General features: G+C 38.7%; 1 protein-coding gene across 2 annotated transcripts in view; it reads left to right on the top strand.

Annotated features, from left to right (window-relative positions):
* LOC136878933 (uncharacterized) overlaps positions 1 to 18,459 on the top strand; it is a 241,985-nt gene that overhangs the window by 160,974 nt on the left and 62,552 nt on the right. For both annotated transcript variants that reach the window (XM_067152562.2, XM_068229018.1), the window contains exon 3: positions 12,136 to 12,337. In XM_067152562.2, coding sequence (XP_067008663.2) covers positions 12,136 to 12,337 — 202 coding nt within the window. The remainder of the gene's footprint in view (positions 1 to 12,135; positions 12,338 to 18,459) is intronic.

The following is an 18,459-nucleotide window of genomic DNA, read 5'->3' as shown; positions in this document are numbered from 1 at the left end:
TTCCAAAGTGCATGCTGCACATTCAACGACACTTGCAGGAATACATTATAGTTAATATTTGAGAGTATAATCGTAATCCATATCTTCATCATGATGGGTGCACAGTAAATCGTGTAACTTTTTTCTTGGTAAGAAATTCCATTTGTACAATGACCTAGGGGTAAGCGAGCAATTATCCTGATACCGATAAAACATATCTATAAATGCTGCAACGCGTACAACATAGAAGTGCAGTCTGTTAACGAGAAAGCATGGAAACAATGGACATAAAGCTCTCCCAAGCCTTTTCTTTCCTAATGTCTAAACGTGAGATGTTGCACACGAGCGTCTTTATGCACAGGCACGAATTCGATCCTCGAAACACAAAAGGAACAGAGATATGAATGGTGGGGGTGGGGGAGGAAGTGAGGAAATAAACTTTATACTAAACAAAGCAGGGAAGAACGAAACAATAAACCTTGAACCAGCCGACAACTAGTGACGTAAACTTCCTATCATCATGTCAATCAATAGCTAAAGGTAAATCACCCCAGAAGAGAGAGAGAGAGAGAGAGACCTTTAAACGTCGTTCAGTACAACACTGCACAAATGCTGACAGAAAAGAACATGTAGGACAAATACTTTATAGGGCCTAGTTCTAATTACGATAAAACGCGCCCAGTTTACAATTTATTTCATTCAGAAATCTCCAGAATACTCCAGTTACAGTCTTTGGCATATTAATTTCAAATTATCGACTGAATGACCTCGGCTGATAATTTGCCCTTTATGGTTGAGTTGATGATGAACATCAATTGCATATAGCATGTGTATTTCGTGATGATCTCTGTTACTGAGAGGTCTTTACTAAAACACGTAATTTTAATAGCTTGAGGCTGCAATTAGCACATGCGCTTGAGGACTTACAATAAATTACTATTCGGGAATTTGTTCGGAATCAGTAAAAACACAGTAGGATATCTGCTGTCGGCGTCGAGATTCAAAATTCACACCTCCAAATGGTCCACCTTCTCATCATGGAGCGGACTTAACCGTTCGGATACGAAAGTAGATCAATGAAAAGAAGGGCAGAAAAAAGTATTTACAAAAGAGTACCAGAAATGATGGCAACCACCGAGTAAATAACAGTACAGATTCCTGTAAGTTAACTCAAATTCATTTACCACACACATTCTGAAAATTGTTAATCGTAATTTCCATTCACTTACTAAAAGTATCCCGTAAGTAATAACTGCAAATTCAAAGATTCATATACTGTAACATTACGTGCAATTTTAACTGTTAATTTATTAAATGGCATAAAACTAGTGAAATTATTACAATAATATTTTCCTAGCTGTTTAACCTCGCATTAACGCATATAAGTTTTCGGTGACGCTAATTATAGGAAGAGAGTAAGGGCTGGGAAGAAAGCACTCGTGGCCTTAGTTAAGATGCAGCCGTGGTCTTTGCCTCACAAGAACATGGGAGACCTCGGCAAATCATGGAACCTACCATTTCCCAAATGCAAACTTCCAGCTAAAAGACTCACTCGGTTGATTGCAGAGCGTTGCTAGGCTGAGTGGCTTAGGTGGTAGAGCGCTGGCTTTCATGGTCCAAGCTGGTGAGTTCAAATCCACCTTAGACTGGTGATATTTGAAGGAGCTTAAATACAACAGCTGTCCGTAAATTTACCGGTACGTAAAATACCTCCTGCGGGGCAAATTCTGGTACCTCGGCGTCTTTGAAACCGTTAAAGCTGTTGGAGGGACATACAATAATAATAATAATAATAATAATAATAATAATAATAATAATAATAATAATAATAATAATAATAATAATAATAATATCTAGAGAATATTCCTAAATCAAAAGCAACAAATCCTTTTCGGATTCTCTCTCGTGTTTATAAACATTTTTGACTACACTATCCTAATCACAATTGGCACAAGATCTACAGCACATTCTTTTTTCTTTATAGTTTGTTTTACGTCGCACCGACACAGATAGGTCTTATGGTGACGACAGGATAGGAAAGGGCTAGGAGTGGGCAGGAAGCGACCGTGAACTTTATTAAGGCACACCCCCGGCATTTGCTTGGTGTGAAAATGGGAAACTAAGGAAAACCATCTTCAGGGCTGCCAAAAGTGGGGCTCGAACCCACGATCCTTGAATGAAAGCTGATAGCTACGTGACTCAAGCAGCGCAGCCACTTGAACGGTGATCTGCAGCACATATTTGCAATTAAAATTTATCTCTAGATAAGAACTAGTATTAAAATAATATACCACTAACACACAAGAGTTCCTCCTTCCGCACAGACAATCATGCGAGCCATACCCAAAATAAACCACTATCTATTACACAAGTAGCATACAGTCTATCTAATGAGCTCTACAATATAACTGCACAGAAGAGAAGTGTTCGTAATTATTTTATAAAAAGACATATTGATGTACTGTACAATCGGTCGGTTGGGGATATAGGATGGTCAGAATAATGGGGGCATTCATTTCCTTCTACTATTAGCTGGGTCAAAACACAACCCGCAATACAGTGTTACCATTCAACGGGCCTCTAAGTTAACATTTCAATTACGTGTACGGACGAGAAACAATATTGGAGTATAATGTAATGTGAAGTAATTGGTACAGAAAGTTCCAGGAGATGGAAACCACTGCGAAACAGCTGAAAGAAGAAACTTATGGAAGCAAGCTTAACTTGCATTCTTTGTAATGGTTAATACGCGTGCACTCTTTAACAAGTGTGAATAGACTAGTAAAGCAACACCCCACTTACACAAAAGTTTCCGTGCGTTTTCTACCAAGCAAGTAATTCTTAATACCTATATACTATAACCCATGCCGTCTGTTGCAATTCTGCACTACAAGAGGATCTAAGCCCTGTATACATTTCATATAGTTCACTAAGGTTGAAAACCTTGATTTCTAGTTCGTTTAAAATAATTAGGCCCTACTATCGAGGAAATGATTCGCACAATATTATCAACTAATAGACTGACGATTTTCCCGAAAAGCTTACTGAGTCCGAGTGTATACATAGTAATGGTATATACAAATTTAGTGGGAAGTTTTGAAGAATAGTTCTTCTAGTGGATTATTGATATTAGCACAGCAGTGCGATGAATTCGAGCAAATTCCAGCAAATTCCCAAGAGGTTACCTATGCAGATGTATGTTTCCCATCGTTATCCGATTCAAGCTAAATTATTTTGATTTTTTGGGGTTATTCGTTTTGGTACTTGTTTGTGTATCCTAAATATGGTTAATTTTCAAAAATCTTTGCATCTAGGTCTTTTATTCACATAAATAGATTTATAATATCTATTACCTTTTATATCGACAAATTTCAGAGGAGTAGCATTCTTTTATAACAAAACATAATAGTTTGTTTCAATAGGTCAGTGTCGGTTTCAGTGTTAAAATATGCAGATTCAACTCAAATTGACGAGTAATTTGAATAACGTCCGGCCCTCGCGGTGTAGGGGGCAATGCGTCCGCCTGTCACCCGGCGGCCCCGGGTTCGATTTCCAGCCGGGTCAGAGGTATTTAATTGTACATGATTAATATCGCTGGCCTGGGGACTGGGTGTTTGTGTCGTCCTTAATGTTCCTTTCCTCACATTCAACACTTTACACTTCCGCAATTTCCAAATACATGCAGGTTCATAACATATGGTGCAAAGTAGGGGCAAAAGATCTTCTTAGGTCGACGCCTCGAATAAACAACATTTTTTAAAATAAAAAATTGAATAATCCTTTGTTGCAAACATTGTTCACTACAGCTTATGAAAGGGAGTTCTCCAGGGACTATCACATCAACCAGTAACTCGTTCAGTGTGACGCAGAGCACGTGTTTCAATATACCGCACTACTACAGAAACCGATATCCACCGTACCAAGACACCACGGCTATTATTAGGCAATGACTACCGATGATGGGCAGTTTACCTTTCCTTTGTATAGTACTGACGAATTCCGTGTTCTAATTATGTGTCTACAACCTATGGGATCTGAAACTGAAAGTGTCCAAACTATCGTAGGAGACTGATTAAATTAGAAATGATGTTGAATATTCTGGAACAGGCCAAAACACGTGAACCAAAACTCCTCCACTGTAGGGAAGTGGAGAATTTCTGGATGTTTTGTACCTGTCACGAAGATATGCCAAAACTAGGGCAAAGGGTTAACAGTAAGTAACTGTTCAGAATGCAGCGACACCGTCATGAAGATAAACTTCCTTTTGCTTTTTGAGCAAAATTGTCTCACAAAATGTATTATTCCAAAAAATCGTATTTTCTACAATAAGATATCAAACAGCATTCAACATATCCTCAAGCACAACTGTACTATTTGAACACATCACCGAAAAGTGCTCGAGATTAAAATACTTTGTAAAATTGCTCTCAAATAGTGATAGAATGTGTGAATAATTTATTTTAACATCATAATGTTGAAACAAAAAGCATAAAAATGTACTCAATGCACCTAAGAACAGAACAAAATTGCTCTCAGGGTCTTTCTATCCGTATAATTGTAAATTTCAGTGCGTCATGAAGTACATACGCAAGTACTGAACCCGGATTTTGAAATAGTTATCAGCCATCTCAAGCACAGTACTGAATATATAAAAGAGAAACCACAGCGCAACATCCGTATTCTAGTGCGTCAGAACAGTTGTCTCAACGAGTGATCTAGAAATGGTACCGCACGCGGTAGATGTAGATAAACATTAGTGTACTGTCGTACTCAAATTATAACATTGTCCTATCAGAGTAGTATATATATGAGGATCCAAGTCTGTCTTCAGGGCACATGTATTGCAGTTATAACTCCAACAGACTGAAAAGAGTGATAAAATGATTTATACTGCACGAGAAATCACAGAAAGAGATTCCAATGTACCTTCGATATGTAGCAGTGTAGTAAGACTAACTAATGATGTTACAGTTATTCCCTGTAAAGGCTAGGAACCTCGTCACCATCAGCCTAGAGTACTTACAACGTATGTCAAGTCTACGCTGCGCTGCAGTCTGTATCATTCTTTGTCTTCAAGAAGCGGTGGTGAAATTAGGTACTATAGTGGCTAAGAATAACACTCGAAATACTCTCCGACAAACCAAATAGGTTAATCCATCAATGGCATTAATTGCATAAATTTTGGATTCAAAACCTGACAAATTAACAATATAACAAGTGGAATACGAGCTGTACATAAAACGACAATTATACTGTATATAAATAATCATTACATATATCGAGCGGAATGGCCGCGTGTGTTAACGCGCTATGGCTATGGAGCCAAGCTCTGCATTCGGGAGACGAGTGGGTTCGAACCCCACCGTCGGCTGTCCTGAGAACGGTTTTCTATGCTTTCTCATTTTCACTTCCAGGCAAGTGCTGGGACAGTTCCTATTCATAGGCCGCAGTGAATTCTTTCCACCTCCTTACCCAATTTCGTTCACTATAATTCGTTTCATCTTCATTAGATTCTCGACTGAGGTTGGTGAAAGGAAGGGCATCCAGCCGTAAAACACATTTCATATAACTTCATCTCACCTCATCACCAACCCCGTACAAGGAAACGGACTAAGGGGTAGACATACATACAATATAATCATTAGGGCCGATGACCCAGATGTTAGGCCTCTGTAATCAAAAAGCATCAGCAATATAATCATTATATGAAATCAAACCCGTGCCCGTTAAGGGCCCTGGACCTGCCACGATTGTTACCCAGCCAGGATATCTTGCAGATACTCGAGTGTCACGTGGTCAGCAACACGACTATCTCAACTCGAACCGCGCAGCCATATTAATTTATTTAAAAGGTTTCATCGATTTAAGAGTTAGCATGAGAACAATGAAATAAGTCAAACCTGATTAAAGTTACAGTGCAGTCTGACCAGCTGTGTAATTCAATTAGGAGCTAGCCTATTTAAGCTCAAGTTTGCGAGATCGAATCCCAGCATTTGAGAATGTTAACATGACAGAGAATCGTGTCAGTAGATTTTCCGGCACGTTGGAAAATTTCTTCAGGGTGATATTCTGGCGTTTCTTCAGATTAATGGCAGCTTAAGGGACATTAACGGTAAATCATGTGGTGACAAAAAGATGTATTATTATTATTATTATTATTATTATTATTATTATTATTATTATTATTATTATTAAAGTCTCACGACTGGAAATCAGTCTCAGTCTCCTTGTGAGAGGCTGTGGAATTCGCTTTAATACCTAATCTCCCGAAAGTCACAGACACCGTTGTTAAACTTCGATGCAGCATGGGCGAATCAGGAAATTACTTAGGTATCAAAATTAGACATCGAATTTTGCATTATTTGGGTGATAATGTTGTCTAGGATGTCAGTGAAATCATGTGTTTACATCTATTACCACGACGATTTTGCACACTGACAGCGGTAACTACTGTAATGGCTCATGAGCACTAATAATGTAAAAAACCCATGGCTAGTTGGAGAAGGTACAAACATCTTACCCTACTCTAAAATCTTCGGCATCGCTATTTCTCATTCACTTGCTGTGGAATCCTGAACGTTTAGCACTAAATTTCTGCGCAGAATATTGTCTTTGTGTGAGTTCAATGGTCCATGATTAATTGCATACTTGTGTCAAATATTAAAACAAATGAAAATTCCTCTCCTATAGCAAGTTATTCTGTGTGATGTGTGTAACTATCATCATTTGAATCTACGACTGGGGCAAACTTCCTGAAACTTGAAAAAATCGCTTACGGTAATGGGCATAAGACCACAAAACCCTAGTCGATGTTGGTAATCGAACACCGAACCTGTGAATGTTGCATCTTTCCAATATTATTGGAAGCTTTATGTTAGACAAGAATGCTTACAGTAACTTAATCCTAAAGGAACCTCAAAATCAACATAAAAAAGACAAAAAACATTCAACGCCAAAACCTCAAACAGAAAAAAGATCGGAAATTCAAAAGGTGAGTAGATAAGCCAGTTATGCTAACTGTAACATCGTCACCGGTGAAACCGATGTAATCATGAGATGACAAAAAATAATATCTACGGCTAAAAAAGCCTTCCAAAGCAAAAAGATGTGACAATAAGTGCATAAACACTGAAACAAGAAGGTATTTGCAAAGTGTCATTTGAGCCATTCGAGTGCATTTTCATATAAATGTGACAGAACACTAGGCACTGTGTTATTAATATAAAGGTTAGAAGCAACAGAAATGTAGATGTGAAGAAGAGTGACCACGAACAAGCTGCACAGAAAGGACAAATTCTGAAGGAAATTGGTGAAAAAAGAAATCTGATCCATGAGATCGAAACACGGAAGTCAAGAACTGTGGGGCACGATTTCAGTCACAGGGTAATTAAAGCCATTGAAACACCTCAGGCTGAAATAAAGGCCGGAAGGTCAAAAAACATGAACAGATACGCCAGTTGTGCTATCGCAAAAGCATCGTCTCCAGTGATCATGTCTTCCAAGGAAACGTTGTTGGAAAGAGGGGAAGATAACAAACAACCAAGAGAGTCCTGTTTTAAAACCTTCGCTACCGGAATGGCCCGCAGTTTTTATATAGAGCTAAAAAGACCCACTCAAGACATAACTGTGAGAATGCAGGCAAAAGGCTTAGCTTTTAGAGTAAGAAATTATTTTTTTAGATACTCTGTTCGCTTGGTGTTCTCAAAGACCACTAAGACGAGTATATCCAGATATGTACTGCGAAGTTTGCGAAAACAGCGGGTAGGTAGAGAGCAGTAATTAGTCGGCGAGGTATCTCGGTGTTCACCTGTGGGTGTCGTTAGGATACGGGTGCTGCCTGTTCCAGCCCGCATTGCCTTTTGACTCGTCAGCTGATGAGTTGTAGGTCACTTGGAACGACCAATTCTTTACCTCTGTGTTCCAGAAACGCTCTCATTTCAAACAGTTCAGGTGGGATATTCAATTATGACACACTACGAACAGCAGGTAATAGTGGAAGCCTATTTAATCCGCTAGAAAATGTTTTTTTAATTAAACAGAGAAGCAATCGCAATAGTTGTCATCATGCAGAGAATTTTCATGCAAGATTCTGCACAATTGTTCGTTATTAATGTAAAATGTTGTATTGGCTACCCGATAAAATACTTATGATAATATAAACGGTATGTAGAGATTGATGTCTGCATTACCATACCCTTCATCATTAACGATTGAAAGATAAGAGGTACAGAACTAAACGAGGCCACAGAACTAGTTACAAATATGGAATTATGGAAGCCTTTAGTAAATTCATAGAGATTGCAGACTGATTGCTGAAAGGCCATAACAGTCTATAATAAATATGTATGTATGTATGTATGTATGCATGTGTGTATGTATGTAAGTAAGTAAGTAATCCTCCTACTGCCAACTTTCTTCGAACAGCATTTAGCTGACATCCCCTTATCCGAGACGTATCTACAAACATTCACGAAAATCCACCTATCCGTTTTTCCGTGGTGCTGTAAAAGACAAAAAGTCAAAATTTAAACTAAAACCGACATAGACCATCCGGTTTAGAAACCAAGTATCAATTTAATATTCAGAAATTACATACAGAAACACGATTGTATACAAACAGTATATGGTACGAGGCAAAAGAAACAACACTGAAGTTATTCCTCATCTGCTGTCCATGTTTTCCCACCCACGTCGTATTTATCTATTTGACATAATAGTCTGACATATTGTGAATTCAGTGCTGTATTGATTTATGCAATTATGTTTCTCACAACACAGGAGGAGGTGTTGTTCGTGGAACGTTATTTCCGATCATAGAGATTGGGGTGTCAGAATGAGCCGAGTTTGTTTCACGTTAATGAACAGTATGAGGAGCGATTTAATAACAGTGCACCAAATAACAATGGTATCTGTCCTTGACAAGTTCCTTCATACGGGATCATTTTTATGCCATCGAAAAGGGACAACAGGGCGCCCAAGAATCGTCGCGACAAACGAGAATCATGGATGACTTCTCCAACAGGTGGTACCGTGTCCGGCCATGAAATATTGGGTCCGTATTTCGTCGAAGATGTTGTACTGAATCTAAAAACAGTGTATCAGGTAGTCCACAGAGGTCTCATTACTACCCCATTCACACGGGATTTGCATAGTTTTTGTCGCACTTACCCCTCCAACGACAATGGATCCAGTAAGATGGAGCCACATCACACATACTTACTCTTCAACAAATACACTTTGGAGATCGCCTAATTTCTCGTAGAACTCCATTCCCGCTCCCCGAATAAAGATGCCTATATGAGGCATGATGGAAGAATCAGTTTTCAAGACAAATGATCTACAAATATTCTCGAATCGCATCTTTTTTGTGTGTGTGTGTCCTTACAGACACCTTCATACCTTTGCTAGCGAGATGTAGTGCTTACAATGCACTAGGTCTTCTGGTATGAGCTAGAATGAATTTGTTACTTTCATTGATCTGTCTCAATCTCATCCTTGGCTTTGACAATATGAAAGTGACCGAGGTATGTGTGATGCTAGTAATACCATTCCTTATGCAGCCAGTCCCTGTAATGAATGGTGTGAAAATGTCACTCATAGGGTCGGTTGGAGCATGCATTTCAGTGGGCTTGGCAGACTGATATGTAATAGCAACTTCTGGCTCAGTGACAAAAGCAACGGGAAACTACCTCACTCCTCATTTCCCTAGTATGCCTCTTCAGTGATGCCTAGGCTACCCCTATGGCAGCTGTTGGCAGAACTGTGGAGGATCAAACGAGCCTTCGGGCTGAATACCCAACATATATACAGAAACCTTCCTTCACAAACATATTCAATAATCTTCAGAAACCTTCAAAACAATTGAACTGATACTATACCAGCGAAAGTAAAGCGATCTTTGTAAGGCTGAATACACGTTGCATGTGGGAATCAACTGTACTAAGATTACAGGAAATTCAGGGTGGATACGGAGGAATATAGAGTCGAGCACACTTTCTAATATGATTCCAACGTAAGAAGTCATCGACGGTATGTACTGTCTGGCTTGTATATAGATTGACTGTGAATCAAACAAGGTCATTTCGATAATTAGACCAATTCATCAATGCACTTTATCTGGACATTTACGAAGATTAATTATACTCCTTGTTTAGAACAACAAGGACAGCTACTGTCGGGATGTCATCAGAATTGAAGACATTGTTACAATGGGTGTCGGACGATATGTTCTGAATAGCATGAAGCCAATGTGTAACAATTATTTTATTATGTTGTCTTACAAGTAATGATATATGCCGTTTCCGTCAAAGCAAGTTTTCAATCTTGATTAGATGTGAAGGGAACATGTTTCATGCATTTGGTCTTATAACATGTTATGCTTGTAGACTTGACTCTGTACAGACTTAATCTAGCAGAAGAGTACAGAACACATAACGGTGTGCTAAATGCTAGTAAGACACAAAACGGTAAGTGACAGAATGCAGTGTCAAAAATAAGGAGATGGTGTAAAGGAGGCACTAATTAAATCAATTCCTGATTCTTTTGTCTGTACAATGGATCTAGTACTAGGTAATCAATAAAATTTGCAATTTTGCCAAGTCAACAAATTGATCAGTTTGGAAAAATAACAATAGTCTTCATATACTTGTTATTATTTCCTCAACATCTTCTAAAATTGTTGACGAAATGGAGGTAGGCGTATCAGAAATTAAGTTCCCAGTAAGCGACTATATAGGGAAGTATGTCGGATAAAGAGCCAAAAATGTAGAACAATGAACAACCAATGATTACAGGGATAAAACTGGCACATTGAAGATCTCAAATAAATAAAAAAAACTACTGCATATCAAACATTACATCGGTAATGACCGAGATTTGAATACGGTGCGTAGCGGAGAAGAGAACCTGAGATAAAGAACAGCTTTAGTAACTGTTCAAAATCCGTAAATCTCACGTACAGTTTCGAGTATATAGCTATAATGCTAAACCTGATCGTCAACTTACACTTGACAGTTTATACCACGTCAAAATACAAAATAACAGTAAGTATATACCTGAAATCGTAAACTAAAATACACTGAGCATTTATAGCCAGTAAAGTATAATGAACGGATATCACAACTCTTTGTCATAATAATGCATCATTGTTATTATGTATTGTTCTACAAAATTCCTACATATATACAAGATGGTCGGAAACAACGTGAACCGGGTATATCAGCGTTAGAGGGTTGGTCACACTGATAAATAATTTGAAAGAAATAATTCGATACCTTGCGCCGTTGTCATTTTATCAGCTGTTGAAGTTAGCCAATGAAAGTGTTTCGCGAAGGAATTCAAATAGACTTTGCGAGGCGGTCTTGATAAATCTGCACTGGCCTGAGTTCATGCCGAGAAATCATCATCAAGTACAAACACATAATGAGTGTCAGCTGGTGTCGCAGTAGCGTACTTGATATGACGCGATCCTGTCAGTCAGAAGTTCGTGTTCATATCCCTCCCTCAACGAAGTTTTCTTCTTCGATTGAGCCTCTTAAGCTGGTCTTACGCCACGTGCACATTTAGCAACACCGCCCCGCAAAGACCCTTTGAATTCGTTCGCGAAGCGATCTGATTGCCTAACTTCAGCAGTTGATAAAATAACAACTGCACGACATTTGTTTCAAATTATTTATCAGTATGACCAACCCTCTAATGCTCATATACCTTGTTCGCGCTGTTTCTGACCACCCCGTATATATATCATGGAGGGGAATGGCTATCATTATTAGTGTGAGAGGCTAGCATTTAACCAAGCTAAATTTAAAATTAATTTTGGCAAAATACAGAACACACCTATGTAGAAATACACTGTTATTTCAACTGAAAAGCTGAACATGTTATGAATTTATGGTCACACTCATTGTTAGTATGTACGGTTACAGATGCTCATAGAAATTATGTAATAAGATGCAAGTCTCTGAATGAAATGTAGTAGATTATAAGAAATTCATCGATTAATTTTTTGCCCTAGGGCAAAGTTGACTACAACAATATGCAATGGTATTCGCAACAGTTTTTGTCTCAAAACATACTGAAGATTTATTAATCAATAAATGTATGTTTTAAGTACAATCAAATCTTGTGTCTTACACGTGTGCCTCTGGTGTGTTTCAGGAGCGCTGACACGGTCACAATTCCCAGTGTTCACCATCTATGCACAAAAAAGCTGCCTGGGAGTGAAACCATGTGAGCGTGCATGGTGCTTCGACCGCGTGCAAGGTTACCGTCTAGAGGGCCACGCCAAGAAGCAGCACACTGCCAATTCACGACAAGAATGTCTCGAACTGTGTCTAGGAGAGAGGGAATTCTCATGCAGGTAATATAATTTATGTTTGTTTCCTACTTTCTTCCTGAGTGTTGTTATGGCTTGCAATACTAAGAACATGTGTGATAACCAGAGTAACTATTGTATCTGCTTTTCCATTGCTGGGATTGCACTAGATGAATAACAAAATCATACACATTTCATCTCAAGAGGCCTTCAGACCTATCTACCTTCCTTGTCCATTGGTACACATTATTACGCCTAGCTATTGCACCGAGCTAATCTCCATGGTGTTAATGACGCAAGGAATATTTAAAATATTCGAAGCATTATCGTGACAAAACTCAACAGTATCTTACGATATATAGGAGGATTAACACACTTACACACAAAATAGAGTAATGACTACAGAAAAATAAATTCCTTACACTCACATTCGTTATTCATAATTATCACCAATTTCAGCTGAGTTCAGACAATAACGTATTCTGGAATAACCAACCACACATACATTTATAAGAGAGGGCTACCCCATAGGGTCGAGAAGGGAAAAGGTTAACTCTGAACCTTGCCTTCAGATATGCCAGTAATTCCATTAACTTGGTTTTAATTCCAGTAAGAAACGCTTCAGTCAGTAATAGGTATTGCTGTAACGCCAATAAGAAGAAATATGCATTTTTTAAGGGTGAAGTGTGCCTTTGCTGGCAGGACCTAGTGTTTACAGTGCACTATGTCTTCTGGTATGGGCTAGAGCAATTTTGTTACTTTCACTGATCTGTTTTATCCTTGGCTTTGACAAAATGAAAGTGACTGAGGTATGAGTGATGCTAGTAATGCCATTCCTTCTGCAGCCAGTCCCTGCTATGAATGGTGTGAAAATATTGCTCATAGGGTCAGTTGGTGCATGCATTGCAGTGGGTTTGGCAGACTGATATGGCTCGGTGAGGAAAGCAACGGGAAACTACCTCACTCCTCATTTCTCCAGTACGCCTCTTCAGTGATGCCTATGCCATCTATGACAGCTGATGGCGGAACTGTTGAGGATCCAACCAGCCTTCGGGCTGATGACTGACTAAACATACAAGAGGGCCGATGACCTTCGATGTTAGGCCCCTTAAAACAACAAGCAACAACAAACATACAAGGGTCAAGTCTTCCTAATGAAATAAAATCTGAACTTTAAGGAGGTCTGGTGACTAACCATGAATTTTATATTTGTCAGATCAGTCGCTGGTATCGGTGATCGAGTGGCTGGTGAGCTCAGGACTGTATGTTCGACGTCAGTACAAGATAAACCATAGCTCAAAAATTCGAGCATGCTGCCATGCATTCACGAGTTAAAGGTATTTGCCGAAGTCAATACTATCCTGACTTTTAACAAAAGTTTCAGTTGGAAACCATTTCTAGATTGGCCAAGAGTGGTATCTGAACACATTGGAAACCATTTCTAGATTGGCCAAGAGTGGTATCTGAACACATCTCATTCTCGGTTGTTCTCAGGAGCTTGAATATAGCCCCTTTCAGCTTCTCAAACTATTCAAATTCGCAGCAGAGCCGTTGAGTCCGGGTCACCGAGCTGGAAACGAAACCACAGCGGCGACCATACGAAAATATGCTAATTTAACTAGATGGTAATTTTGAGCCAAATCGCCTGCAATGTGGCATAGAGCCTACCCGTCCAACACAACTATCCAGCAAGTTGCTTTCTAATCATTCTGCAGGCGCGGAGAGAAATAAATAAGAATAGAGCTACGTTTTCACCTGACACAAACTTGCAGTAAAATATAGAAACATATACGGGGTGATTGCAGTTCGCTAATTGTATGTTACCACATACGTCTAACACGGAAACAGTACATAAGTAGTGAACTTCGAGAAGAAACTTCTCAAGGTCTGGATGGAATTACTACAAAATGAAAAATATTTTCTTATGGATATTCCATAGATATATAAAAAAAATAAGGCATAAATAATTATAAAAACTATTTTCACTGGGAGTACAAGGATATTACCCTTTCGTGACTTTAAACGTGTGGGTGCGATCCTGGTTCAGTCCGGTGGTATTTGAAGGTACTCAAAAATAAGCAAGCCTCGTGTCGGTAGATTTATCGGCAGTAGAAGAACTTCTACGAGACAAATTCCAGCACCTCCGCCGCTCAAAAAATTGGGGAATTAGATAGAAGGACGTAAAATCATCATCATTTATTATTATTATTATTATTATTATTATTATTATTATTATTATTATTATTATCACCATTTTAACCCAGTGTAACGTGATTCCCATAGACTTCAGCGAATGATGGTTGCGACTATTTAAGTTACTTTTTTTTATTTTCACAACTTCTTATACCAATTCTCGTACATTCCATGCACATTTATTGCCAACGATCGATATTCGTTTGTAAAATTAGAATACTATACATCAGATGTTTCCCTTCAATGTAAATTATAGCAATCGTCTATAGATGTTCCCTATCAAGACACTATAGCGGAAACTTTGTATCTGAGCCAGCTTTACTTTCTTTGTATTTTTGTCCAACTTAATTTAAGGTACTGATCCGAAATCCCACCTAACCACTTCATAGAAAAAATTGGCTGGCACTACAATTATCAGTATGACAGATGCTGTTAACACTTTATAGATTCTTCGTGAATTAGTGAGTTAGTCGTCCTGTTAAAGTGACTTTGGCCACCTCAATTTTGTATTCGAAATTTACTCTTGGTGTTCCCTTAATAAGAACGACAATGACGTTTAGTGGGTGGGCTATAAGAGCTACATAAAAACTGCGGCACAATTCTGTTCTAATACCAATTATAAAGACCACGTCGATTCATGAACAGTAAGTTAGTTGAGCGGGTATTGAAGCTCCGTGGGGTGGCCATGAGGAAGAGGTGCACGCCATCACGTCTTAGCAAAGGTACGTGACGGCCAGATGAAATGTCCATCAACACAAACATGATCTGTCTCTTCCTTTTTTTTTTTTTGCATTACTACAGACTCTAACAAAGACTCCAACAAGATCCGTAATTCTGGAAATTGGAAGACCATTCTGACGTCCTGTGGTGAATCAGCACATTGTACTACAGCGTTTAGAACATGTAACATGCGCACTGTCCCGTTACACGTAGCTGCATAGATGATACCCACAAAAACATTGTGTACGGACATACAAAGCCAGCAACTTGATAGGAAAACCTTACGGTCGATGATTTTAATTAGATTAAGTGTAGTGCAATTTCGTGCCATGAAATAAAATAATAAGCCATCTATTCTAATATTCAGTAACAACCGTCGAATGCATGGCCTGAAATCGCACTATGATTCTAAGGTATACATTTACCGGTGGTTAGCTCTTTGGTGCAAATAACACGACTCGGCTACTGAAATATTCCAGCATAAAATTACCAATGCGAATTATAATGAAGATAAATTCAGCATACTATTATCCCAAAAGCTCACATACCTGAGCATTAAAAACATAATGTAAAGATCAGACCCTGAACTCAATACTGCATATCATAAATTTTCAGACGAATGCTACATTAGTTTAAAAACATTTATAATAAACAATGTCCGGTGATGATAGCCTCTTACAAGCACACCCTGATGTGGTTTTACAAACCTTTAGTACAGTTGAAATGCTAGTTACAAATTAATACAACGTAATTTAGTTGAATCCAAAATCATTTCTGTTAAAAAATAAATTCAAAAAAGAAATATCAAGTTGAAAATACGATCTTCGAAATTATAAAACAAGAGAACAACTTATTTCAACAATCGCATGTATAGCCCCTAGGAGATGAACTTACAGCCTTACTGCTTTGTATAAATAAATCGTAAGTATCCTACATACGAAATCCATGTGAGAATTTCGAATTCAGGTATACACACTAGTTTCTAATAATATTTTCTTTTTCGTTCCACTGACCACTGTATGGTTTCCCGAGGCTCCCAGATGCCAGAATTGATTTTGCCCCACAGGAGTTCTTTTACCTGTCGGTAAATCTACTGACACAAGGCATCTTCGAATGGCACTGGACTGAGCCGGGATCGAACTAGCTAGCGTTGAATCAGAAGGTCAGTGTTTTATCTTTTCAATTTTGCTTTACGTCGCACCAACAGAGAAAGGTCTTATGGCGACGACGACAATGAGATAGGAAAAGCCTAGGAGTGGGAAGGAAGCGACCGTGGCCTCAATAAGGTACAGCCTCAGCATTTGCCTAGTATGAAAATGGGAAACCACGGAAAACCACCCTTAATGCTGGCGACAGTGGGATTCGAACCCACCATCTCCCGGATGCAAACTCACAGCTGCGCGCCCCTAACCGCACGGCCAACTCGTCCGGTCGGTCAGTGTTTTACCATCTCACCTACTCAGCATGGCAGACTATTTTAGTTGCCTCTTCAATAATGAAGGAATACCACCAAAATGGTTCTTTATTATGCCTATTTAAATATGGGCATATGTTCGTTAAAATCTGCCGTATTCAGTATCAAAGTATCAATTTTCACACTGATTACTGTTACACACATCTATATTTTCGTTGCTTGCCTAACAGCTCAGAATATTAGAAACATTGTCCCATATTAAGCATATATTAACATGGGCACATTTTATTAAAACTTTGCTTTGTGTACAATTCCGCTCTCAAATACTGAATATCATGGTAGTTATATGTACGACCTCAATTAATGTTATTTCTACCAATGTAGTCAAAAAAGTTCCCAACTGACAATACACTCTAAACTGACGGTAATGTGACACTTATAAAATATTTTCAGAATCTATGGGAGGAATGTATAAATCCTAGCCAGTTCTCTCTGACGTATCCTCTACAAACTAATACAAGCAGAGGCTGCAAACTGGGCATTCTTGTTTCAATCAATCTAATCCAGAGCAAACATTTATCCTGAATCTACAACGTAGAGTATTAAATTGGCAATGCTTTACGCTTACTCTGCCATAAATCTGCGACAAGGTGTTAGGTAGCTGGTGCAATAGATATATAATTCGATAACCTGAGATAATTATAATTCCATTAGACAGACTCGGTGCTCGCGTTAACGATGTGATAGGAAGGGGGCTGGAGCACACAAACCGAGAGATCGTTACAGCAGCAGCCATGAGGAATTACGTTCATTACATCACTGATAAGCGTGTATCTACAGCCAGGTCGGAACAGACCAACTTTTGAATACATTAATTAAAATCTAAAGAGAGAAGAAGAGTAATTTATGTAGAATACAATAAACATTGAGAACATAATATGGCCAGATTTAAATACACAACAGCCACGAGCACACGACCAGCCGGTATTTGTGGATTCGCAATCAAATGAAAGGTATTACAACAACAACTACTACTACTACTACTACTACTACTACTACTACTACTAGCTAAATCCTGGTGGGATCGCGGGAGCGAATTGTGTCCCACATGTGGACTTCACACTGTTTTACGGCCAGGCGCCCTTCCTGACACCAACCCTATGCAGAGGAATGTATTTACTATGGCGTGTTTCTGTGGTGGTTAGTAGTATGGAGTGTTGTGTGCATTTGTGTGTAAAGAGACAAACAAGAATATCCAATCCCCGAGACAAAGGAAATGATCAGACGCGACTAAAATCCCCCACCCGGAGGAGTCGAAATCAGCACCATCTGAACCAAAGGCCACGACCCTGACCACTCAGCCAAGGAGCAGAATATATGAATATCACATATTATAATGAAATTTTCACTTCTTTTAAACATAACTCAATGTTCCTGTGCTCTGAAAAACACAATTCACATTATATTTGTCTGTGAAATCTAAATCTAAGCACGAAAAATATGTACTCCTTTCACATTCTTGAAACTGTTCCTGTTCGGCGGTTCTCCTCTATCTTCCTGGCGTCTAAAAAATTACAGCAAAATATGCCCGACACAAACCTCATATATTTATGAATCCAAGTCAACGGCAAGCATAATACAATAGAAAATAATTCTGAACTTCAACTGTCAGTTGGTTCTTCCTCCACAGCAACAAAAATGTTACATATTACACTAACGGAAGACCTATTTACCATATATATGCGTGAAAAACACAGTCATCATAATATGTATCAGTCAACACTGAAGACTGTTAACAATACTCACACGAAGTTACAACTGCAATACATGAGCTACAGCA

Source organism: Anabrus simplex, chromosome 1 (genome assembly GCF_040414725.1).
Source record: "Anabrus simplex isolate iqAnaSimp1 chromosome 1, ASM4041472v1, whole genome shotgun sequence".
NCBI classification, from domain to species: Eukaryota; Metazoa; Arthropoda; class Insecta; order Orthoptera; family Tettigoniidae; genus Anabrus; species Anabrus simplex.
The sequence above is the reverse complement of the archived record's forward strand: the minus strand, read 5'-3'. Positions and strand labels throughout refer to the sequence as shown.